Below are 25,412 nucleotides of genomic sequence, written 5' to 3'. Positions count from 1 at the left end.
GTGGAAGCTTAATGCAAACTTCTGCATCAAGGTTGTCACCTCTTCTTCATTTTGGTTCCCATTTGCAGAGCTGTACCTTCTCTATTTGCCATTTGATAAGTAGAATAGAAGGCATCATTTATTAGGTATTAATTATTTGGGCCAATTTCAGATCCAGTTACAGACCCAGTAAAAAGTGATGCATTTTTACTGAATTGCACCTGGTCCTTGTACTGAGGAGTTACCAGGGTGAAGTGGTAGTCCTGCAAATGTCAGCATAGATAGAAATAGAACACACTGTTATGGGTTATGTTACAATTCTCCATAGTGGCAACTCAAAACCTAAATGAAATTATAATTAACTGCAGTTAACTGAAAAATTGCCTTTGTAAAATGAAGCTGTTTAATTAAAAGTTTCAATTTTTGATCATATATTCCTAGATCACAGTTCTTCTGTTATTTTACCAGACCTATTTATTCTTGATTATATTTCTTTTGCTTCCTTCTCAGCAAGCAAATTTACCTAGGTAATAATTCATATTGCAGTTTACTCAATAAACAGTACATTTTGAGAAACACTGCCTTTTAAGAATTGCATCTGATCCAGTAAACCAAATTATATAATAATAAAGTATGTCACCGTTGTAAACAAATACCAGATGGGTTGTAAAAGATCAGTGGAAATAGACTGAGATAAACACTGCTGTGGTGTATTGTCACTCACTAGTAAAGCTCAAAAAGGGATTCCCACTGCGTGCCTGAATCCTGGAGGGTTCCACCTTCCTGTTTGTTTTTCTCTTGCTTTAAGTCTCTCTCTCTTTAGAGAGATTAGATTATTAGATTAGATTTAGATTTGGCTTTTTTTCCCCCACTTGCTCCCCATTATTGTGCTTTCAGATCCAGCGTTTGGCTGCTTTTCAAAGTGTGACCATGCAAGCCAGCAAGGTTTTGCTAAAGAAAATCAGAAGGTGTTCCCAGAGGAAGTGTTCCCAGGGAAGGAGTGTGGGCCTGTTGAGGCATGGGCCCTGCATGTGCTGGGTTGCTTTCTGTGTTTTGGGATGTGGGAGTGGGCTCATCTCTTCTGTTATTTTCCCACCCTGAAGGGGTGGATGTTGTTACCTGTACCAGACCCAGTTTCCTCCAGGATGGATGTACATGGTGACAGTTGGATTTTTTTACTCTTCAGATATAAATTCTTTCACAACAAGGCTCTTTCAGTTGTGGTCAGTTCGAGATAAAGTTTAGAGTGTGTTTCCATTATTGATTGAATTATAAGATTTTTCCACACAGTCAAAATCCAGAGGATGTTGTTCTGTATTTAAGATATCTGCTAACCCTTCTGTAATAAAGTTTTCTAATTGTGTGTTCAAAGACTTTTTATCTTGTCTTTAGATACGTGGTCTAGTGGTGGACTTGGCAGTGTGAGGTTTGTGGTTGGACTCAATGATCTTAAAGGTCATTTCCAACCTAAACAATTCTATGATCTGCTTATGTGTTGTATTCTACACTAAGTCAAATTTATAATAATATTAAAATTTAAATTAGCATATCTCATTTAGCATTCCATCAGAAAGGGTAGTTAAGTGTTGCATTTGGCAGAGAGCCACTTTTTTGTGGCACTACCTGGTTTTGTATGTGTGTCACCTAGATCTCTATTTTCTTTATTCATGTGATAAATCTGAGATTTCTTATTTCATGCAAACAGCTTTAGACCTTTTAAATCCTGCTTATACTTGAACCGAAGTAGCAGAAGATATAAGGGCAGATATTTTGAAAAAACTTGACTTTCAGGCGGCTCTGTATACTCCAGATGGAGCCTTAATAAGATCTGAACAAGAGAGTGGATTGTTCCCAAAATGCAGAATAAATTTTACTGTACCACTCTTCAGAAGGTTTGTTCAAAATACTTCAAACAGTTTAGAAAAAATAGTGAAGTAACACAATGGAAGCACATTTACAGCAGATGATCTACAAGTACCATGTCTGAATTATGAGCAATGATGGCTCACTCTTTATTATTAGCCAACTGTAAAATGCAGGTTGGATCATAGAAACAGAAAGTTTTGTCTCCTTCAGAATGTAGAGATGGATTTTATTGGTAGAGAGAAGATGCACTCAGGATGGTTTAGCTAAGAAAGGTTTGTTGTTTTCTCATGATTACTAAGCTTTTATTTGTGGATCTATCGCCTTATTTGACATCACCAGGGTGCCAAACTTGAGTTATCTTAGGAGCTGTATAAAGCACAGGATGTGCCCATTTTAGCTGCCCATTCAGGTAGAAGTTTCTGGTGTAAATACTGAAATGGGGTAGGGTGAATTTAAGCACTCTTTAGGTGTTTTATGTATTAAAAAGTATAGTTAATTTATCTATATAAGTTTCTGGCTGCAGACTTTTATTTTCCTTGTTTTTCTTCTAAAGATAACAGAAAAGAGCCACTTCAGATCTGGCGACTTCTCAATTTTCTCTGTGAGGCTTCTGAGTCTGACATAACTGCTTTGTCAACATTTAATGAACGCAGAATTTAAGCATATATCTTAAATTTTAAGTATATTTACTGAAATATTATCAAAATCTTTGCAGAAAGTATGAAGTCTAGTTAGCTTCTTCATATTTAATGCAGTAAAATCAAACCTTCTCTACATATAGACACTGTACACACATACACCAGAGGCATGCAGATATGCTTAATCCAAAAGTTTTCTTTCTAGAAGCAAATACCTTCCAGCTGTGGTTATGAATTAGAATTGTGTTGCAGAAAACCAATATCTTATTTACAAGAAGTATATTTTCTTGATTCCTTCTTCTGGGAGTTAATTTAAATAAGAAACACCTGTCATCTTGTCTGGCAGCTGATGACAGCTTTAAGATCACTGAGTGACTAAGATGACAAGATGATCTGTACACATCAACACATCAGGCTTTTATTGCTGTCTTGAGTATGCAAGAAACTTGTATTAAGTGGCCTTTAACAAGGACTCATCCTGTTTGTCAGTTCTGTGACATGATTTTTATGAAGGAAGGGGTAAATGTCCACATCAGCTGAAGATGAGGAGATTGCAGTAGGTATTGCCTGTCTGTGGTCCATGAAGCTTGTCTGCAGAGAAGATGGAAAGATGGAAATAGATCAAAGGGCATGTTTTTTTCATCACAATTCCTGATGGGGATTAGGCAAGTTTATATGAAAATTCAAACATTGCCAATCAGAAACTGATTGTTCAGACTTAGGAAAAAATTTTCTTGTGAAGAAACACAGCTTTTATTTTTTTCCCCTTAGATGAGATCAAGTATTGTAGTTTTATCACTGTCATGTTTAACTACTGTAACTTTACAACCATGCTCTATTGAATGGGGAGATTACTAAAAGCTCTGTGGAAGCTTCCTTTGAGTCTGAAACTTGCCTTTCATGTATTCAAAAGTTTGGGGAAATTCACCACTTTGTTTCAGTAAAGAAACATTATATTCTCTAATAGTCTTCAATATCTCCTTCAGAAAAGACCTATCATCTATTTTTCCTTAATTGGTAAAGGAAATGGAAATGGAATGTGTTGTATTGTCTTTTTTTAACATTTCATCAGGAAAATCTTGGCAAAATGTACTTTCTCATGGTGCCCTGCACTGTATTTTTCCTTATTTTTTTCCTGGTCAAGTTAACAGTAAACTGCCCTATTCCAGCTTCTGTATAGAGCTAATTCTGAACTACAAATTCTCCTATGGCACATTCATGTGTTAAGACTGGAGAATCTTAAAAATCCCTACATTTTCCCAGCATTTTTCCTGGGATTTAGAGTCTTCCTAAACAAACATTAAATACTAAAGGATTAGAAATCATTCAAACAGTATAATTAGATTCCAGCCCCAAATCTAGATTTGTATTTTTCACTCATGTGCTCAGGTGAAGGACAGGCTAATCTTTAGGGAAAAAAAAGAAAAAAAGGGCAGCCTGAGTTTATCACCAGAAAAACAGCCACAGAAATATTACTCTCTGCGATTTTTCTCATGCCTCCATGGAGAGACTTGGGCAGAAGCTGCAAATGCAGTTTCTTGCTACTCCTTATTTTGTGTATGAATCTTGACCATATGCTCTGAGTGGGTTTGAAATCACTTAGGTTTGATTTTTTGTTTATGTTTGTTATTATGCAGTAATCCATAGCACTGAAAACATGTTCTTAAGAAAACGGTGCAGTAGGTAATTAGTGGGAGAAATATTTCAAAACAGTATTTTTAATATGTTGCTTAATCTATATGGTGACTAGCATATTTGTTTGATTTTTAATGCATTCTTATTGTTTACCCATATTTGCCGCATCATTTCATGTTTCCAATAGTTTGTCAATGTTACTATTTTGCATTTAAGGAAATTTTGATGGGATTTTGAATGTTACATATTTTTATATTTTTCTGGTTTTATTAATATAAAGATTTTTTTTTTTTTCCCTGCAGAAAGGTCCTAAAGGAAATCTCTGTTGGAAACCTAAAGCCTAATGAAACAGTTGAAGCAAATCTGGAAGCACAACTACTCTCCAAATTAGACCATCCAGCCATTGTCAAATTTTATGCAAGCTTTGTGGAGCGAGATAGTTTCTGCATTATCACTGAGTATTGTGAGGTGAGACTGAAGAAATTTAAAAGCATGTGTGTATTAAAATAGGGTCTTCTAAGAAGCCATTTAATAGAATGCTTTAGTTTGAATTTTAGTCTTTATTTGTTTCTTATGACATCAGCTTGCTATTTGTTAGGTGCGTTCCTTTCAGATCAGGAATGTTACCTGCTCATATGAGACTCATAGACAAATAAAGCAGAGAAGAAGAAATAGGTAATTTTAAGTGCAAGTTCTTTTGGTGTTCCAAGGGCTACAAGAAAGGCTTAAATGCAGACACGCTGCCAGATGCGTGGGAGAACTCAGAAAGGTTGTACCACTTGTGTGTGATAGATGAGAGAGGAGGAGATTGTGGGTGTGAGGGCATGAAATAAAATCTGGTATAAATGAGGAAGGGAAAACTCACTTGTGGTTTGGAGGTGATTACAAGAAGCTTAAGCCCGATCACATGGATGATGAGTTTGGCAGCAACATTGGTTTTATAAAATGAAAAACACTGGGAGTCAAAGACCAGAGTGTAGTGGATACAGCAAATATTAAAGCAGGATTTTCTACAGTATAGTTACCATTAATTTTTTGACTGCAGCATTTGTTTTAGGAACATTTTGCTGGGATCTGTTTAAAGCTTTCAAATAAGAATTTAAGCATATTTAAGCCAGTTTTTAGCAGTTTATATAAAACAAGCTCCTACTTTGTATTAAATATAAATGTGCTCTTTCAAAAAATATCTGTCATACATAAAGTGATCTTTTTATGAAACTGTGAAGCAAACTCTTCAGTTGTGCTCTGCTAGACATGCTGAAGAGCTTTGGAAGATAATGAACTTAGACTGCCGGGTTACCTGCACACAAATCAGATTTGACTTAACTAATCACACTTCTTCAAGAATTTAGCTTTCATGGGAATAATTAAACAAGTACCATTCCTGTCATTTATTTCTTCCTTGGAAGCTTTCTTTAATGACAGTTTAATGCATATTTGTTGCTGCGATATTTAAAAATTAAATCTGAAATGTTCAGTTCTGTGATACAATCTGAGTATTTGTTCACATACTGTTTTAACACATGCAGAAGCTTTTTGTGGCATTCCTTGAACGTCTGACAGCTGGGGTTTGAGAATATTGTCAGCTCTTTGAGGAAATCCAGAGCTCAGGACTAAAGGATTATTCTAACTCTTCAGCTATTCCCATCCACTCATCATTTTCTCTCTACTAGCAGTACAAAGCGACCCAATACCAGATCAGTTAAAGATGTAGGAATAAAGGAACCTATTTCAGCAGCACTATAGGGTCTTTTCTCTATCCACTGTCCTTTACTCTTTTTTTGTTTTGTTTTTTTGTTCATTTGTCATAAAGTTATCGGTGAATAACAAAGAGCATGATAGCAGAGTAATCACAAACATCACTCCTTGGAGCTTTGGGGTTTTTTTATGCAGGCAATATAACTACCTTGCATGAAAATGTTTTGGTACAGTTACCCTAGGATCTGGGAGTCACATCCTCTAACAGTTGAGAATGTATTACAGCAAAGCAAGGTAAAGGAAGAGAAAATGGATTCATTAACTATGCACTGAATCTTTTCAGTTTGAGTCTGCTGGGGGAGGTCAGGATGAAAACTGGCCCAATTGGATGTGCTTCTGATTTTTCCCCAAAGGACAGGTTCTGTGGTACAGTTGCATTTATGCCATTGCAATATATTTCATTGAATGTTCAGTACAAAGCAAAGTTACACACAGTTCTATAAAGTTTCTTTTCTATTTTACTCAGAGTATTTCCAGAAGGTATACTTTTGTATTTACTTATAGATAACCTGCCTTTGTATGTGGTGTGATCTGGGTGTTTTGACCTAAAAGAAGCCTGTTTAAACCATCCATAAATTGAGAATGAGAAAAAAGGTTGTGCTACCTGATCCTTGCTTGGAAGTCTAGTACGTTCAGTTTCTCATGCACAGAATAATTACCAGATTGGCAGTAATTGCTACTCTTGGGCAGGCTCAAAACAAAGAGCACGCATTAAGTTGGCATGGAAACGGAACTACCCCCCTGAGCTCTATTCTGTTTTCTCCAAAGTACTGTGACTTATTCATTAGCCACGGTGCTTTGTTCATTCTGGCAGGAGTAGCATGGAGGGAGCCTCCAGTGCAGCTGCCCCGTGCTATTCCTTGTCCTGTGAAAGAAAACCAGTGACATTGGTCTCCATGGCTCAACTTGATGTCTTTTATTATAACTCAGTTCAATCAAAATTATAGAAAAGTACATTTGTTCTGTTTTGATCTTACTTGTTGAGCTTCTTAGACGCTTTCCCCAAATCAAAATCTTATGGGTAGTATAAACATTATCAGCTAAGACTGGTTTCAAACAAAAATGCCTTAATGAACCTTGGATTTAATTTTATAGTACAAATTTGACTTCAATAATATACAGTTTTCATGAAGCAGTGTACTTTTAAAATTGCATCATTTTAATGTACTATAAGGCAGAACTCCTTGTACTTTTCCCCCAGACAATTATTTATGCCTCTTGACTGTGGTCTCAGCTGTGATGTGAGTACACATATGCTAAGGAAATCTGAGCAAAAGGAATAACTAAAGCAGTCAATAATGCCTGTTCACATTATCAGCTCTAGATGCTAAGCTGTTTTAGATAATTTACTGGTGTGTTTGATACTCTTATATTTAAATAGAAACTGCAGCTTGCAAACTTCATATGTACTTAATCTGTTAAATTGTTGAATTCCTTATGAACTTTGTTAGATTGACCTTCCAAAATGCAAAATTGGGTAAACAAAATTTTTCAGAGTTTCACAGCAGCAGTACTTCAGCAAATCTTTTATGATGTGTTTTTGTTTTCCTTTTTTTAGACAAAAAAATCAAGGGTAAATTAATTGTGGGGCATTGAGAGCACTCTTCTCTGCTTGAAGATAAAAAGCTATGCAGTTATGTGAGGGCACATGTAGTGCATTATTCAACTGCTTTTGTTCTCCTTAGACCTTTTGCAGGAATTGTCCCTCAGCTTCAGAGTATTCTCTGCCATAACTCTGTAGGTGCTGCACTTATTTTTCTTACTGTTTTCCATGGCAATGTGTTATGGTAAGAGGGGACACATTGGGACAGGGAGAAAAGGTGATTGGAGCCTGCTGCACTTCATCTGTCCTCACCTGGATAGTACACAGTCCCCTGAGGCCAGCAGCCAGGTGACACAGGTTTGAGCACCCCCCCCCCTCAGTCCTGGGCTCTGGATGGTTTGGGGCTTCTGTCTGGAACAGTTTATTTTATAATAATGACTCATTGTTTTTGGGGTGCATGAGTAGACTCAGCCACAGCCCATCTGGCTGCCATGCAATGGAGTACCCAGTAAGAATTTTTCTTTCCTTCTCTGCTGCAAGCAACCGAGGGGAAGCTGCTGAACATTTGGAGTTGCAAAGGGGAAGCAGCTGCTGGGAGTCCCAAGTTCCCAGAAGAGCTTCTCTCTGGGCTGCAGTAGGGCAGCAGATGGAGAGCTGAACCCATATTCCCTTCCCTAGTGTATGAGATGATTCAGACATTTCAATTAAAAAATTGCAGGACATTGTCAAGGAACACATTTTTGATAGATGACAAAACAGATTTGCTTTCTTTTAACACACTCACTTTGGAATGTTGTAACTTAGACCCAGAAATCCATAGAAATTACTGTAAACTCATGTCAGAAGCACATGAATATATAGATCTGCAAGGACAGAATCTCTGCTTATTTTGTAGCAGCACTATGAAGCACTGTGGTGTTTGGAACAGGAAAACAAGAAATGCTGAAGACATCATAAAATGGTGAGAGTCAACAGTGCAGAGGAATACAGGGATGATGATGGAAAATGATGGTACTGGTGCAGTTGTACATGCAGAATAGTTTCTTGTATATGGCACATAAAACTTCTGATTTTATGTAGAATATATAATGTAAAAATAATGATTTATGGCTAATAAGCTCTCCTGATGTTAGCTAATTAGTCACCAGAATGTAATCAGAGTCACAGTCACTTTGCTCTGGGGTTAGCTACCTCAATACATTGCTTACCATTAATGTGTGTGCATTCTTGTAGACAAAATTAATTTATGTTATAAACTGGATAAACAATCAGCTGACAACCACTTGTATTTTTTTTAAGCAAAAATGATGGGTGTCCTGGAAGTCTCAAAATCCTCTTTCATTGTGTTGTTGTACAACTGGTATTTCCAAATATGTGGATAACAGTTTTCAAGTAGTCCTTTTCTGGATATATTTTCTGGTTTAAACTCCCTGCTGCGTGTCCTATTGTTCCATTCCTAGTGCTACTTCAAGATCAATTGTTGTTTTAATGAAGAATCACAATAAAACATGCTAAGTATTCTTGAGACTTTAAATCTGCTTTGTTTCTGGCAAAAGTTTGAAAGAGGGCAAAGTATCATAATTAAAGAGACTGTATTTTAATTCTTAAGAGAACAACATGGTTGCTTTGATGCTGACATGGTTATTATAGCATAATAAATGAGACTTGCTTGAGTGTGCAATGTTTGACTGGAGTGGAAATGCTTTTCTCAAATTTAATTAGCTTATTCAGACCAGTCAGGGCAGATTAATTTTACCTACCTAAGTGTCTATGTCACAAGCAGTCAGTGTAGGCTCTCATCATAAATCTTTGCAGAGAAACAGTGTTCCTACAACATGATCCATCCATTCCAAAGGTAGACGACTAGATGACAGAGATAATTGCACTAAACAGATGTGTGTTCCTTTGTGTTGCCTGTAAAGGTTTGGGGTGACCTGCTCAAGTTGGGTGACATAAAGGAAGAACAGTTGGAAACTTTGGTGATATTGTGTGACACTAAGGGAAAATGACAAAGCCAGACTGGTTGATACCATTTTGTTCCTCACTTGTGTATGCTTTTGGTGCTGGGAGATTTCAGAATTCATGTGCATATGTTGATTTTACAGACCTACGTGATAGGATGCCTGAAGGCCTAAGGAAGTGGGGCCCTGTACTCTAATGAAGGAAATAGCATTTTGAAAACTTACCTTAAATGTACAAATATGTTGTGATATTTTTCAGGGTGGAGATCTAGACTTTAAAATTCAAGAGTACAGAGATTCTGGGAAGATGTTCACTCAAAGTCAAGTAATAGACTGGTTTATACAGCTGTTACTCGGAGTCAACTATATGCATGAAAGGTACAGTCATGTGATATGAGAGAATTTAGCTTGGGAGGGGAGTGAATGGACTTACTGACTAGCTGGAGGTATTCAAACAGAAATGAAAGTTCTGTTCACCAAACATTGTAGTTAGTTTATGTTAGATACCTCAAGTGTAATTAATTATCTACCCTGCAGGAACATTGTGCATTTCATCTTTTAGCAGGACAATGGTAAATGTCTTCCAGCATTTTGGCACTTTTTTTTTTTCAGAGCCAAATGGAAAATGGAGCACAGTAGAAATAGTTCAATATTGTTGGAAGAAAATGGATTAAAGGTTAAAACAAAGTCATCTTTTTAAAGGGGAGTCAAAAAGCCCATCCTGCATGTATTTAATGTGAAGCACCCAATAGATATGCTTGATGGACTCCCAGTAAAATCAGTGGAGTTGTGTACATGCATTCTTTGAGAAGATATGTCGCTTTTAACAGCACATCAAAGATTAATGTAAAAAATTACTGCAGGTCATCCAGATATGAGGAGATCACACGTGGTTAGAGCAGGGGCAGTGTATATCGATGAATGTCCACCTGGTCATCTCCATGCATTTAGCTCTTGCCTGCAGTGTGATTTAGGCAGGCTGACTGCCATGATGTAAAGATTTCCCTTATTGCCAGTGTGCTGGACATGTACAATGCCTGTCTGGTCCCCTTCTGCATCATCTTTTGCAAAGATTGGGAAAAATTTGATTGCCTGAATTTTAGGTGAAACCAAGCAGTAGGTAGAGAGGTCACCTGTTGTCAAGAGCAACCGTTCCCGAGTTGAACTGAAGTTAAGTGTGTGGGATGTGTTTGACCTAAACTGATGGATGCCTAATGAGTTTTTTGCCTGTGTCAGACTGTAGAGGGAAAAGGGCAGAGTGAATTGCTGTCCAAGATGCAGGAGCATTTTTGTTCCTAAATGCCAATTTATCTAAAGCTTGTACATGAAATGCTGCCCTGCCAGCCATGGGAGGACACAAAAAGAACTCTCTTGGGATGCTGTGCTCTTCAGCATTCACCTCAGGCCAAAAGGACAGAGGGAAATGGACATAAAAATCCTGACAGTTTAACTAAACTAGCAGTGTGATTTAGGTTTTTTTTCCTCATTTGAACTTCAATTTATCAAATTTTCATTAAAATTTTGGTGCCCTGGAAGGTTCCCTTTTGGCAAAATCTTTGCTTTAACATACATGTTTAGAAGATGCATTATGCAGAATAATTAAACTCGACAGTTTTTATTTATATGTATTTATTTATATTTTGTGTTATTTGGCTCTATGCATATAACTTTTCTTATTAGTATAGAGTCCAACAGTAGATTAAATGGAAAAGATCAGGCTTAAAAGAATTTAAAACTACCTACAGAAATTTGAAATACTAAAACATAATAACAGCCTCTGTTTCTGTGTAGAAGAGTCATGCATGACTTCTTCTCTACCGACATGGAAAAAAGCTCTAATATATCTTTGAATTATGTTCTAATGCAAAAAAAGCATTTCCCTAGAATTAGAGGCTTGAAGCGTTTACAGCCTGTGGGTTGATCCTTCCCCATGCCATTCCTAAGAAAACTCAGATTTTGTGGATGTAAGGGTTTTTTTTTTTTTTTTCCAGAGCACTTACTTATGGTTTTAAAACATAGCCTGTTCACTTATCCTTCTTGCACAACTTTAGTTCCACACTTTTTGAAAACTTATGCTAGAAACTTAATGTAATTTTTTTTGAAATTTGAAACTTGAAAACAAAGTTATCTAGAAGTAAATAGATTCAATCCTTATCTGTCTTTGATATAAAGAAAGGGAGGAGTAAAAGGGAGAAGTAAAAGAGAGATAACACAGTTCAGTGGTCTTATCTTGATAGAGACCTTTAGCATGAAACCATCCTGTAGTGTCTCCTAGTACACGTAGCCCATTGCATGTCAGTGCACAAAATGAATCCCACAGCAATCAGGCAATGAGGCCATTGATTAATTTAACCTCAATTTGAATAAGGCTGACCATTGTGTTGCCCATCATTTTGCTAACCTTTATGAAGAATTTACGAACACAGATTTTTATAAGGTTACCCTTTATGCAAACAGCAGATAATACAGGGTTCAGACTTAGAGCCTCTTACTCTTCTGCAGAGTTCTTCAGATAGAGGAAGAGAAATTAATTGTGCATGATTTCACAGCAGTGATGTACTTCAGCTTCACTTGCAGCTCATTCTGTTGCAGACAAAGCTTCATTCAAGGAGGCTGCCCACTGCTCAGGGCTTGCCTGTTTCTTTTGTGACTTTGAGCCAGCAAGCAGGAACTCTACAGAACATAGATATGGGTATATTTACAGCCCAGATTTGAAACTCTCCTCAAGTGTTCATTTCTACCCAAAATAACTATTCAATAACACTGTCCACCAAGTAAAGTTTTGCTGGAGCCCATTTAATTCATGTTGCCTTTATAGGGGTGTCTTTTCCTACAATAAAAACGTTGCTCTGTTTCTTTAACTAGATTTACAGTGCAGGCTTGATATTAATTTCTTCCTAGTATTAAAGAATTCTTTTCAGGTAAGATTTCAGCTGGTACCTTGTTTATCCTCAGACATATTGTAGGAGAATAAGTTGCATTGAAGTGAGAGATATTATTATGGAAAGCTGAAAAAAAATAAACCCAAATATTTCTTTGTCATATTAATATATGGAAGCATCTTATATTTTTTGGTAATGCAAATGAAATACATAATATTTTCATCAATATGTTGCAAGATTAGAGCAGCATTATAATATAATTCAAACTAATGTGACCCAAACATCTTTTTTAACCTCCTTTTCAAATTATATGCTATTTAAAGCTTTCTGGATCATTCTTTTACTTCAATATACCTGTTATTAAAATAATATATATTCAGTAAAGTTTCAGGTTCAAAAATGCTGTGGTTATATTTCTACAAAGGAATTCTGTTAAAAGAAGGTTGAAATCCACCAATTCTCAGCAACAATGTGCAAGAATAATTTAACTCAGTGAAAGCAAATTCTTTTAAAAGCTTTGTGTGATGAATGGTAAGGAAAGTCCTTATGAATCTCAATTAACACAGCAAGATTTCTGTAAAAGTGTGTATGTATATATACAGACATATATATACATACTTATGAAAGATTAATAAATATCACCCTAGTTTAATTTCCTTACTGATGTATTGTATGAGTGTATGTGTATTGTTCACGGAAGTTGTCAAATAGAGAAGAAATTATTTATAAACAATATTTTATAAATATGGGTGGAGGAATATTGAATAAAAATTTCATTTTTCCCAATGTGCAAATTTTTCTAATGAAGGGTATTACTTGCAGGACAAAAAAATTGAACGAAAAGGAAGTAAAAGAAAAGGAAGTAAAGGAAGTAAAGAAAAGGAAGTAAAAAAAGATTACTATAAGAAACAGTTTCCTTCACCCATCTTTTCCTTCACCCATAAAACAGAAATTTTTGTTTTCTGTGCCCAGTCTCTGTACATACTGCAATGAAGCCTAGTATTATTTTTCATGGTTTTTTTTTTTCTATTTGTGAACTGAGTATATTAAATAGCGTATTTTTTTCTCCTCTTGCAAAACATATTTTCAAATGCATTTTGGACAAAATTGGGTCTTCAAATAGTGCTGTAGAATGCATATTTTCTAATCTTACTATAGAAGCAATTTTGGAAATAATTTCATTGTGTCATTGCCCAAGACTTTTATAATTCAAATTTGAGATAATACTCTAGGATTGCTCAAAAATTTGAATTTGAGTACCATATTTGGTTTTTCTGCCCTCAAAGATCTTAGATTATCAGTTTCTTTCCTTACATGATCCAAATGGCTGAATGACTACTGTATTTGCTAATGCAGATACAATTTCTGTAGCCAGTATGTACCAAATGCTATTCTAACCTCCTCCTGAGCAGAGCTGATGACTAATTCTGTGTGTTAGCAATAATTTCAAAAGTGGATGAATTCTAGTTTAGGTGAGGTTATAGGCAACAATGCTTTTGGAAGCTTTATAACAAGAATTAATTTAAATACATTTTGTATACTACGGAGATACTTTGTTTTCCTAAGGGGCTGCAGAATTACTGTTACACATGTAGACTTATAAAATTAAGAGGATTCTGTGTATCCTTACATGGTGTGTAGCTTATAATGGATTTTTTTCAAACTCTGATGAAAAAATAAGTCTTTAAACGCTAATTGTTCTGTTCCTTTTCCTTTTCATCTTTGTCTTTGTAAAGTTCTTTCATCTTCCACACTGTTACTGTAAAAAATTGAACTCCTAGCTTAGGCTATATACATATTTGCCTTTGAAGTAATATGCTTGCTCTGTAGGAGTCTTCCCTTAGCTTTGAGAAGCTCTTATTGCTGTTTCTCTCATCTGTTATTCTCTTGTGAGGCATCTCATTCTCCTGTCAGAAAATAAGATGTAATGCTCTTAAGATGAGTCAGATAGGAAGACTTGCCTTTCTCCCTTCCTCTGCAGCTCATGCTGTGTCTGTGTCTCTATTCTTCAGCTGGGATCCCCAGGTATATTTTTATTATCCTGCTTCCGCTCTCATCCTGCATGTGGGTGCCTGTGAATGCCCCTCTGTGAAGCTCCTTAATGCCACTGTCCATGGATTGTCACTGGCAGAGTTAGACTCTAGCAGTGGTGGGCTGGCCTTTCTGAAAAGGACTCAAATACCTGAAATACTGAATACACGACTCTGAATGATTCCAATTGGGTGAGGTTGAATTTCCTTTTCTATTCCAGACGGATACTTCACAGGGATTTGAAAGCCAAGAATATATTTTTGAAAGATAATCTTCTTAAAATTGGTGAGATTTCCATACTTTTTAAAGATATATTTTCGTGTGATAGAACAGTCCAGCAGACGTTTTGTCAATAAGGAGATTTAAAGAAAATCATGTCTGAAATAGCATTTTGATTTGTAGTCAAACCTTTATTTGACAGTCAGACACTGGAGAGGCAGTGAAATCTCTAGCCTTGAGAATGCTTCAAGCTTGGCTGGGCCTGGACCTGAGCAGCCCCATTTAACTTTGAGCCAGGAGTTTGAATCAGATGACCTTGGGAAGCCTCTTCAAACCCACATTGTTCTGTGATATCATGCTTCTGTGGTTTTTTATTTTGAAGAATTACAGAAAATAGTTTTTCTCATTTTTTTAAATACTAGCAGAATTTTCTGGGAGTACAGTCACTTTATCATGTCCGACAATAAAAAAAAATTATATGTATACACATGTTTATATTAATAGATTATTGTTTCCACTGATATTTTAGGAGACTTTGGAGTTTCTTGTCTTTTGATGGGTTCATGTGATCTTGCTACTACTTTTACTGGGACACCATATTACATGAGTCCAGAAGTATTGAAGCACCAGGGATACAATACAAAATCTGACATTTGGTGAGTAGCCATGCTATTTTGGTTGGATTAGGCATTTATCTCCTCTAAAACTATTTCAGGACATTAGGATCAAATGTTGCAATCTGAAGCCTTGCCCTTTGTGTTAAGAAGCATATAGTTGGCTTTTATTCTGGGTTATCTGAGACTTTAAAGGAGAATAAGATTCAGGTCTATTCTCTGATGTGATACAGGATGATTGTAGACAAAGTTCAGGTTTTTCTAGGGAGGGGGACATCTCTTTTTTTCTTGAATTGAGATAGATGAATTGAAAGAAGCAACTTTCTGTGAAACTTTAGGTGGATGAGCAAAGAGTGATTCTGGCTGAGAGGATAGCAGAAGGACCTTCTTAGGAACTAAATTTAAGAACATTAGCTAATGTTAAAAGCAAGAAAGTATTTGGAAATGGAGCTAAAATGAAAATAACTGCGGTGTTAGAACAAAACCAAAAAAGCACTCTGTTTAGAAGAGTCTCAAATGTAGAAAGAATAGTGTTAGTTCTGCATTTAGATGGCACAAATTCTTGAGGTCAGGACTTCTGAGGTGATGATTAAAGGATCAAGTTTAGGAGCTGAGGTCTCCTAAAAACTTTTGGAAACTTCTAGGTGTGCAGGTACTTTTCCAATTCTTCTAAGACAAAGAATGATTTTTTTGAAATGGTGAAAATATCTGGCTTGTTTATATGTGTGTCCTAAAGCATCTCATGTTTTAAGATGATAGTTAAAAGTGTTGAGTTTTTAAATTTTGTCATAGTAATTTATTTAAGGGGCTTTGTTTCTTTTATGAGGTGTTTTGTTGGGTTTTTTTTCCTGTAGGTGTGTGTATCAGAAGATTAATTTTTTTAATAACTATTTCAAACCAGGATAGTTCCTTTGTAAAACGTTTGGCCCCTGAAATATAGTTTGATTGCTTGATAATTTACTCTAGCTTTATCTCAGTTCTGCCTTTTCAAAATATACTTGTGGCTGCAGGATATAATTCTTTAAGTAGAGAACAGTCATCTATATTTTCAATTGGTAGCAACCATTTTTCACAGCTGACATATTCAGTGCAGTCAACGGATATGTCAGGAATCTCACCTCATGGCCTTTGTAGCTGACTGCTATGGATTCGATGTCAGATTCTCTCTTGTTCATCTGTAGCAAATATCAGTTAATACATGTAGTCAATAAAAATATATTGGAAGAAGATTTCAAATGAATAGACAGGGAAGCCTGCCTTTTGTGCTCTTCTACTGTAAGGAATAATTTGTTTTATTGCAGTGCAAATATAAAGTAAAATACATGTTTAAGTTCTCTTTGTGGTTACTAGTGTCAATCCATATGGGTCATCCACAGAGTAAGCATAATCAGAGTTTGGTCCAATACTTTTATAAATCCTGTGTCGATCACACTTTGAAAATTTACAAAAACACAGGAAAAAAACCCCATCCCAAATGCAGTAGCTACCAGCTTTCTGCTATACTTTCTGACTTCTGTGATCTTTCCAAAGCATTACCAAGAGCACTTACATGAGGATGAAATTGCCTTCAGCAGGAGCTTCTTGGCCCTCACTGTAGGGGCACTAAGGAGGAGGTGTGCCCTGACTCAGTACTTCCCCAGCCCACAAACCCCTTCTTTTGTTGAGACAGGAAACTCTTCTGATCAGAACTTGTGCTTGATTGGTTCTCTCATCTTTTAATCTTTGAAAAATGATTTTATTTGACTTTTTTCCCAATGTCCCCATGTAACAGGGGCCAAAAGACAAGAGGACACTGAGCTTACAGGGGAGCCCACCCTGGAGGCTCCAGGTGAGATTAAGTCCTTGGGCCACTGTGCAGGAGGTCCTGTTGCTCATGAAGAATCAAAGACTCATAGAATGCTTTGGGTTGGAAGGGCCCTTGAAGATCATTCCAACTCCCTTGCTGTGGGCAGGGACACCTTCCCCTAGATGAGGTTGCTCAAAGCCCTATCTAGCCTGGCCTTGAACTCTCTCTCAGTCTGAAGTTGTTACCCTTTGTCCTATGATTAAACACCTTTGTAAAAAGTCTCTCTCTGGCTCTCTATCACTTCATGTGCTCCAAGGTGCTCAAAGGTCTCCCTGGAGCCTTCTCTTCTGCAGGCTGAGCAACCCAACTCTCTCAGCCTGAATCCATGGAAGGGGTGTTCCAGCCCTCAGATCATCTTTGTGTATCTCCTCTGGATTTTCCTCAACAGATCTGCATCCTTCTCATCTTGAGGGCCCAGAGCTGGATGCAGTATCCATGTGGGGTCTCAGAATAGTGGAGTAGAGGGAAGAATCTCCTTCCTCAGCCTTCTGGTCACACTCTTGTCATGCAGCCCGGATGGGGTTGGCTTTCTGGGCTCTTAGCACACATTGCCAAGTCACGTTGAGCTCTTCACCAAGCAACATCCTCCAAGTCCTTCTCCTCAGGCTTGCTCTTCTATTCTCTGCCTAGTCAGTATTCGTGACCTAAGTGCAGGACCTTGCAATTTGCCTTGTACTCCATAAGGCTGGCACAAGCTCACCTCTCAAGTCTGCCAAGGTCCCTCTGGATGACAGCCCTTCCTTCCAGCATGTTGACCATACCACAACACAGCTTGTCAGCAAACTTGCTGAAGAAATGCTCAGTCCCTAAGTCCATGTTGCTGACAGAGATGTTAAACAGCACTGTTTGTTGACCCCTGAGAACTTCCAAAGACTTGCCCAAGGCTTCTATATGTAGCTGAAGTGACATTCTCTCATCAGACTTGTCTTTCTGATCTCCAGCAGGACTCAAAAATCTGCAGACAAATCTTCAGACTTACAAGTGTTCTCATGTTAAACGTAAGATAATGTAAAATATCCCATGGAAAAGACAGTGCTATCTCACCTTGTTATCGTGATCCTCTCACTGTTCAGTTCAGTTCATTGGAAAGACCTTAATTTCTGCTGCATTACTTATGTGCTCTAAAGAGACACTGTACTTTTCAGGTTTACTGAAACGTTCTGCAACTGGCCTATCAAAACTGGCTTGAATATTCACAGTGGAGCAGCTGGTGTAAGAAGTACTGTCCTTTATAGCCCAAGGCCAATAGATGGGGAAAAATCTTCATGCCTTTAGAGTTTTTCCTCATGGAAGTTCAGCAGCTGGTCTCAGAGAAGTGGCAGCATTTATGTTTTTTCTTCAGTTGAAATGTCAGGGCTGGAGTTCTTTGTTATTCCACGCTTTACGTCAAATCTAAATTCACAGGAGGCAAATTAAAGTTGGCTCCCATGTTTTCCCCAGCATCCCTGAGCCTGGACTGGCTGGGCCATGAGAGAAAACCTTTGCAGATGACCCAGTCTGGGGTTTCCCCCTTTTCAGACAAGAAGCTTCTCCAGGGAGCTGATCTCAGCCCAGCAGTTCAGCATCCCCTCTGCCCATGGGCGCTTCCCGCTGTAGGTGCGGCAGACGGAGCAGAGTCGGAGCTGAGCCGAGACAGAGAGAGCCCCAGAGCCAGGCTGGGTCAGGGGCAGTCCCTGGTGTGTGTGTGTCACTGCAGGCCAGCACAGAGTGACCCCGAGGCGCTGCTGTGCCGCTCTCCTGGTGTCCCTTCCTGCCCTCACACAGCCTGTGGTGACGCTGGTGGTGTTGGGGCTCGGCGACATCGCCGTGCCTCCAGTGCTGTGGCAGAGACAAAGCCATGTCACAGTCATGTGTAAATCCATTGTACTCCCTCTTCCATCGAGTACTGTCAGAGTTTGACAGATAATCTGTCTGTTGTGTTTGGGTAAATTGGGCTGCCCACACCACAGGTCTTGAGGCTTCCATTTTATTGTGCTTGCTTGTCTGTGCAATTCCCCCATTTTGTCTTTTTCCTTAATAGTAAAAATCAAAAAATGAAGCAATGTGAAGGCTGAGGGGATGGGGCTGAGGAAGACGGCGCAGGGAGTTCTCATTTAAGGGCTGATGAGTGAGTATTGAGGAAATTAAATTCAGAGACATATTCCTCACAGACTGTGAAGCCAACGAATTCTTGAGACCTTCTGATATGATCAGACTAAGAGATATAAGCCTTAGAGGTATATGCATTTGCATTATTTGACTTTTAAAGTTGAATTTAAAGCTAACTTGGATCTTAGAACCTTTGAAGAACTGTAACATCTTTTTCAATAGATCAGAAGATGTTAAAAGGATGACAATATTTATGTAAGCAACATAAACCTCGAGAAAACCTCAGGGTGGTTTCTCCTAAGAGGGAGGAGTTAGAGGTCTGTCAGTTGAGACTGGGGAGAACACACTGAAGCCTGTCCAGATGATCCATTTTATGATGTAATTGAGCATAACTAGCTTCAACATGAACTTGTCATGCCACAGTTTTGCTGAAATTATGTGCTCTTTGGGAACTTTGTCAAACCTATTTGTGAATATAGGGAGTTGTCAAAGCAAATGTGCTGGCTGGCTGGTTTAATGACCATTTTAGAATTTTATAACATTGGCACTTATGCAGGCTAAGATTATAAAAGTAATTAAATGATATGTTTGGATCATGTGTGGATTGCTTATGGGAATTGGGAAGCAATTTTCTCCTGCTCCTCACAAGGCGCTTAGAGCAGAAATGTAGAAACACAACTGAGAAATGCAGTTTTGAGCCAAAAGCTTGCCTATTATTTCTTGGGGTGTTTTCAGCTCAGCAGCTCTCTTGGGAAGAAATAGCCTTGTTCAGGAACCCAGGGCAGCATTTCTCAGCTTAGGAGATATTTATTTAATTTCAAAGATCTCAATCCTGCAGAAAGAAACTTTATTCTTTTTCCTTCCTTTTTCTTTACTTTTTTTCCCTGTTTTTTTCTTTCATGGGACAGATGGGATTTTCCCTGGATAGCCTATTCATAGGCCTGGCTGCCGCAGAATGCCCTGGACATTCTTTTAATCTTTCTCCATCTCAGGTGTAGTCAGAATACTGAACTAGATGAATAAATCAGCTTCCCTGATGTGTCAAATCCCGTATTCCTAATGGCTCATTAAACAATTTCTAGCTGCCAGAATCAAGCAGCTTCCAAAACATATTGATTCTGCAAAAAGAAGTTATAGTACAGTCTGTCAGGTTGGGATTTTCCTTCTTTTTTTCTTCTTTCTGGCTGATTTCCATTTTTATTTGATGCTTTCAGATGCTGTGTGCATAGGGGTTTTTTGTTGTTCTTTTTGCTTTAAGTATTTTCTCATGTAGTAATTATCTTGTTTCAGAGTCTGAACATGCATCGTAAGTAGAGATTATCATCTGTGTCTTACTGTTTACTCATTTTGAAATTTTGAAAGCTGTTTGACAGTCAAATCTTTAAAAAACCTAGGCAACCATTTATTTTCCTCCGCAGTTGTTCTTTAGCTGGTTCTTAGCAAAAATGGTCTGCTAATGGTTTTCACATGTTTGCTTGAAAAGTACCAGTGAGTCGAGGCCCCCTAATTTGCACTGCACGTAGAGCCTGGGTTTCATCTTTAAAATTATTTGCTCTTGTTCTTTTATTGCCAGATTGAACAAAACTCCTTTCATCAAAATGAATAAATGAAATTTGATTCATTATTTGCTTTCAAAGATTTTTATACCACTTTCCTGAAATCCGTTCTCCCATACATATTTCTTATCATTATGCTTTATTTTCTTACTTCTTCTGGAATCACAGATTAAATTATAAACAACACAATTGAATACAAAGATATTTAAGCTGGTTGCTTTGATGAGCCTCGACCTGCATCTGGCTCTCATCAGAATTTTCTATGACCTTGATCAAGTCAAGCATTGATCAATTCAGTACCCCTTACTGGAGAAAGACCTGAGCATCCTCCAAGGCCTGCAAAACTCAACTCCCCTATTTTAAAAAAATTTTCATGAGACAGAACTCAGCTGAAGTGCAAATTTTTATGAATAGTCATTATATGAAATTATTATGAGAGTATTTAAAATGTTCAACTTGGTGATCTTTTATGATGGCCATTAGGACTGGTGAATAATCCATACTATTCCCACTTGTTTATTCTTCAAGGTCTCTGGGATGCATTTTGTATGAGATGTGCTGTATGAACCATGCATTTACTGGACAGAACTTTTTGTCTGTTGTGTTAAAAATTGTGGAAGGTGAAACACCTTCTCTTCCTGATACATATCCAAGCAAACTGAATGCTGTGCTATGCAGGTATGCTATTTTCTTGTTTAGCACGTTTTTTAGTAAGTTTGGACAATGGCTTAATTATTACATTTGGTTTTTAATGTTTCAGCATGTTAAGTAAGAATCCTTCATTGAGACCAGCAGCAGCAGAGATCCTAAAATCCCCTTATATTGATGAACAGCTACAGGTATGTAAGAAAAAGCAGTAGCTGTACACTTGCCGTTTGAGTACGTATTTTGCAAAAGCAAAATGGAGGCAGGGAAAACATGGTGAGAAAAAAGAATTTGATAGCTCTTGATGGGAGCATTAATCTAGGGGACTTTGAGAGCTATAGTACAAATATGACTGAGGAATGAAGCCCCCATCACTTGATATGCTGAAAGTATCCCCTCTTAAATGTTACAAGCAATAAGAAAACCAGACATTTATGCATAAAAAAATGTAGATCACTTGGGCCTGGGTACATATATCTCTCAACTGTTCTGGTTACTCATAGTTTTAATGAAAACCAATGCCTTTTGCTCTTTTTGCCCAGGCTTCATTGCCTGTATTATTTGTCTTTCTGAGAAGGTGGGGAAGGAAACTGCTAAGTCAGTTTTTATATTAGGATGGTATTGGCTAGTAGCTGAAGATTCTGAATGACTTTACATCGAGTCTTGATACCCCTTCTGTTTTATTTCCCTGCAGAAAATACAGTACAAGTTCACAAACATTACCATGAAAGACAAAGCACTTAACTGTGAGAAAGAAACTGCTCCCATTTTTGGTGCTGTGTAAGTATTGTTAACAGTTTTATGGGCAGTAGTATATGAAATTACAGTGTTGCCAAATAATGTCATTAACATTTGTGTCAATCTCACAGTGCTTTATGTTTAGACAAGCCTATTCCCTAGAAATACAAGAGCAACCAATCCCATTAGGGGGATGCATAATTAAGATTTAGGGAGTAAAAAAGATTTGCAGATGAAATATTTTTATTATGTGACTGTGTAAATTGCATGTGCAGTATATGTTGATGTTAATTTAGTACCAACTGATATGTAAATAATGACATTTGTTCTGAAATTTTGAAGGTTTAAGCTGTCATTTTAGTTAGGTCATCATCATTTATAGTGTTGCTGTTTCTGTACCTACTAAAAATTAAATGTGAAAGCTATGTTTGCTAAATGACACCAGACTGAAAGCACGCACACTTAAACTAATATTAAGCTAATGCCTCTGTAGCATACTGTTATTTTTATCTTGTAATTTCAGTGAGAAATCAAGAGTAGTGATGTTTCTTGGCTCTTGTATCAGCAGTGTCTTCACACATGATCTGTCTCTTAGGCATTGAATATATATTGAATTAAATAATTGCATTAAGTTACAATGCTGCAATGTTTAAAGCAAATTCCAGCATGGACATTTTCATTTTGCCTGTGTAAATTAGCTCTGCAGTTTCATGGGCAACTTGCCCTCCCCTTTGCTCCCCATCCCGGAGTTTTCTGTGCAGGTTTTGTTCTGTTGGGAGCTAGCAAGAGCAAAATCAGAAGTTTCTGATCCTGTGAGGAAGCAATGAACATTCCTGTTTCTTGTTTCATTTAAATAACTGTCAATATTTTAACAGCTCTCTCATACTTGTTTTGAATTATTAGCTAACAGCATAATGATAATTGTTTTAATAAAGATTAAAACAATCCAGAATTGCAGTGCCTTTGAGGCAGTAGGACTTTTACCTCTGTTTTTGGTGACCTCTGCTCTTGTACAGAACCCACAGTTTTGCAGCTGTGATCCCTTTACAGATGCTGCCAGTTCTGCAGCTTGCAAGCCTCCCTTCAGGAGAGGTGACCACTTTCAGCTTTTCCAAACAAAGTGTAGTTCGCTGTCAGTGGTAGGAAGAGAGCAGAGCACAGACAGTTGAATTCAGCATAGCAAAACCTTTTATACATCATTTCACACAGTTTAATTGCTGTCAGTGTGCCTGTAGGCTCTCATCTGTACAAATTGTGTTTGGAGTTTCTACTTGTCACTTCTATCCTTAATGTCTCTTGTTGACAGATGAGTCCGGTTTTTTGTGAGGCCAAAGTTTTCCATTTTGGTATCAATAGGAACCTTTGGTGTAAATATTTCATTGAACTTTGCTGGCTTTGATGTACAGTGAAAAACAATAAATATATATATTCAAGTTAATTCAATTAACTGTGAGAGGATTCCTTCATTTTCAAAGTACATGTAGTTAACTACAGAGATGCTCCTTAGAGATAAACTGTAAATAGTTTTGGGGCACTGAAATGTTTCCCAGATATTATGGCACAAATATATTAATTATATCAATATTAATATATTGTATTCATATTAATATAACTATATCAATATTAATTATGAGTTATATTCAGTATTTAATGCTTGTTGAAACATAGATTATGAAAATCTTCAAGAAACTTTTCATTCTTACCTTTTTCTTGTGAACACTATTTCAGATTCTCTATACGCACCAAAACCATTGTATCTGCTTCGGGGAAGCAGTATTGTTATTTGCAGAATATATACCCAGACTTCAAATATCCTCATGTTTCTAGAGGAGACTGATAAAACCACTTTGTATTTTTTGTAAAATATGTACTGTATTCTGTACCTAATCCATTACCATTAGCTTGGGTGTATTGAGTCTCATCACCTTCCAAATGGACATAATTTTCTGACAGAGCTAGCAAGTGGAAAGGACATTTATGTAAATCCCAGAATCTGTAAATATACTTTTTCAGAATCAAGTTTGTAGTCTCTAAGAGGAAGAGCATGTAGTTCTAACTACAACCATCATGCTCTTATGCTACTGTTAGAAGGAAAGAGAGTCTGTTTCTCTGCAGAGGTCTGGAGTTTCAATAAATCATGAAGCAATGAATGTCAATTTATCTTGAAGTTTTAAAATTCAGGGCATCAATTAGAGAAAAAATCCCAGGAGAAGCTTTACTGTAACTTATCCTCACTTGTACTACAGTGTGATTATTTTTGCCCAAGTGTTTGGAATATGCAAGGAGTCATAATCTTATAATGACTCTCATTGTACTTATGAGAGCATTAGCTGCCAGTATTGTCACTGGTAAGTAAAATGCCAAATAATTCCTGCAATCCCAGATCTAAAGAGGTAAGCAAAATTAACTAAAAAATACCTGAAAAATGACAGAGAGCAGAAAAGGGGAGGAGAAAAAAAATTAAACATGGTGAATTCCCCGCATCTGCTGTCTTGCAGCAATACTCTAGTCCCAGTGAGGGTACAAACAGTTGCTTGCTGTGGTGTTATCCTCAACCATTACTACTTTATATTTATGTTCATTTTTTTCTCACCAGGAATTCTTTTTGGCATTCAAAGCAAGAAGGTTGAGCCTAGTTTCTTCTAGTAAAGGCCTCTGATGGCTTATTTTAATCTATTCTCACTCAAGTAATAAATTTTAAATATTTAAGTATAAGGCTGTACAAGTTCTGTTTCAACTTGAATGAAAAATTGCTTTTTCCCCCCATGAGATTCTTTTAATTTAAATTACAGTTTTTTACAGGAGACAAGAAATATGTCTACATTATTCATACCTGAAGAGTTAGTTCCATTCTTATGAATAATTGAAGTCTTCTTGTCTTTGTCCTTAATCTTTCATATTTCACACTAATATTCATATCTTTGCACTATTTGAAAAACATAATGAATCTTCTCTGCTCATTTATTAAAATCCTGATTTCAAAATGATAGTCCAGAAGGAGTGTTACAATTTGTATGGTTACAAACCTGGCCTCTTAGATTATCAGAAGTGAATTTATCTCATAAGAGCATAAACAGTAATTTGAAATGAATACTCGGCATTATAAATACACTGTTTTATATATATATATATATATATATATATATATATATATATATATATATTGTAAGTGAAAGGAGACTGCCAAGGCATTTTGAACTAGGGTGTGATTTTTGTTTTAATTACTGTAGGATGTGAGATAAAAATCTGAGATTAGTATCCTTTTTCTGATAAAGGAATAATATTGCTCTCCTCGGTTGATAAATACGGCTGAAATACATGAGTCAATAATTCATGCTCAGCTTTCAGAGATGGTCTGTGGAGAGCATTTTACCTGTGAACTCTTATTATTGATTAGGACCAGAAATTCAAGA

The 25,412-nt window shown here is 37.0% G+C and overlaps 1 protein-coding gene across 1 annotated transcript in view; it reads left to right on the top strand.

Annotated features, from left to right (window-relative positions):
- The window catches only part of NEK11 (NIMA related kinase 11), a gene marked incomplete at both ends in the record, with an annotated part of 77,717 nt that overhangs the window by 9,248 nt on the left and 43,057 nt on the right, over positions 1–25,412 (top strand). The window contains 7 exons of the mRNA XM_084212188.1: positions 4,421–4,586; positions 9,640–9,758; positions 14,514–14,578; positions 15,042–15,168; positions 21,145–21,294; positions 21,377–21,455; positions 21,956–22,041. Coding sequence (XP_084068314.1) covers positions 4,421–4,586; positions 9,640–9,758; positions 14,514–14,578; positions 15,042–15,168; positions 21,145–21,294; positions 21,377–21,455; positions 21,956–22,041 — 792 coding nt within the window. The remainder of the gene's footprint in view (positions 1–4,420; positions 4,587–9,639; positions 9,759–14,513; positions 14,579–15,041; positions 15,169–21,144; positions 21,295–21,376; positions 21,456–21,955; positions 22,042–25,412) is intronic.

This window comes from Fringilla coelebs, assembly GCF_963513975.1.
Source record: "Fringilla coelebs genome assembly, chromosome: 1".
NCBI lineage: Eukaryota > Metazoa > Chordata > Aves > Passeriformes > Fringillidae > Fringilla > Fringilla coelebs.
This window is presented reverse-complemented; position numbering and strand designations above follow the sequence as displayed.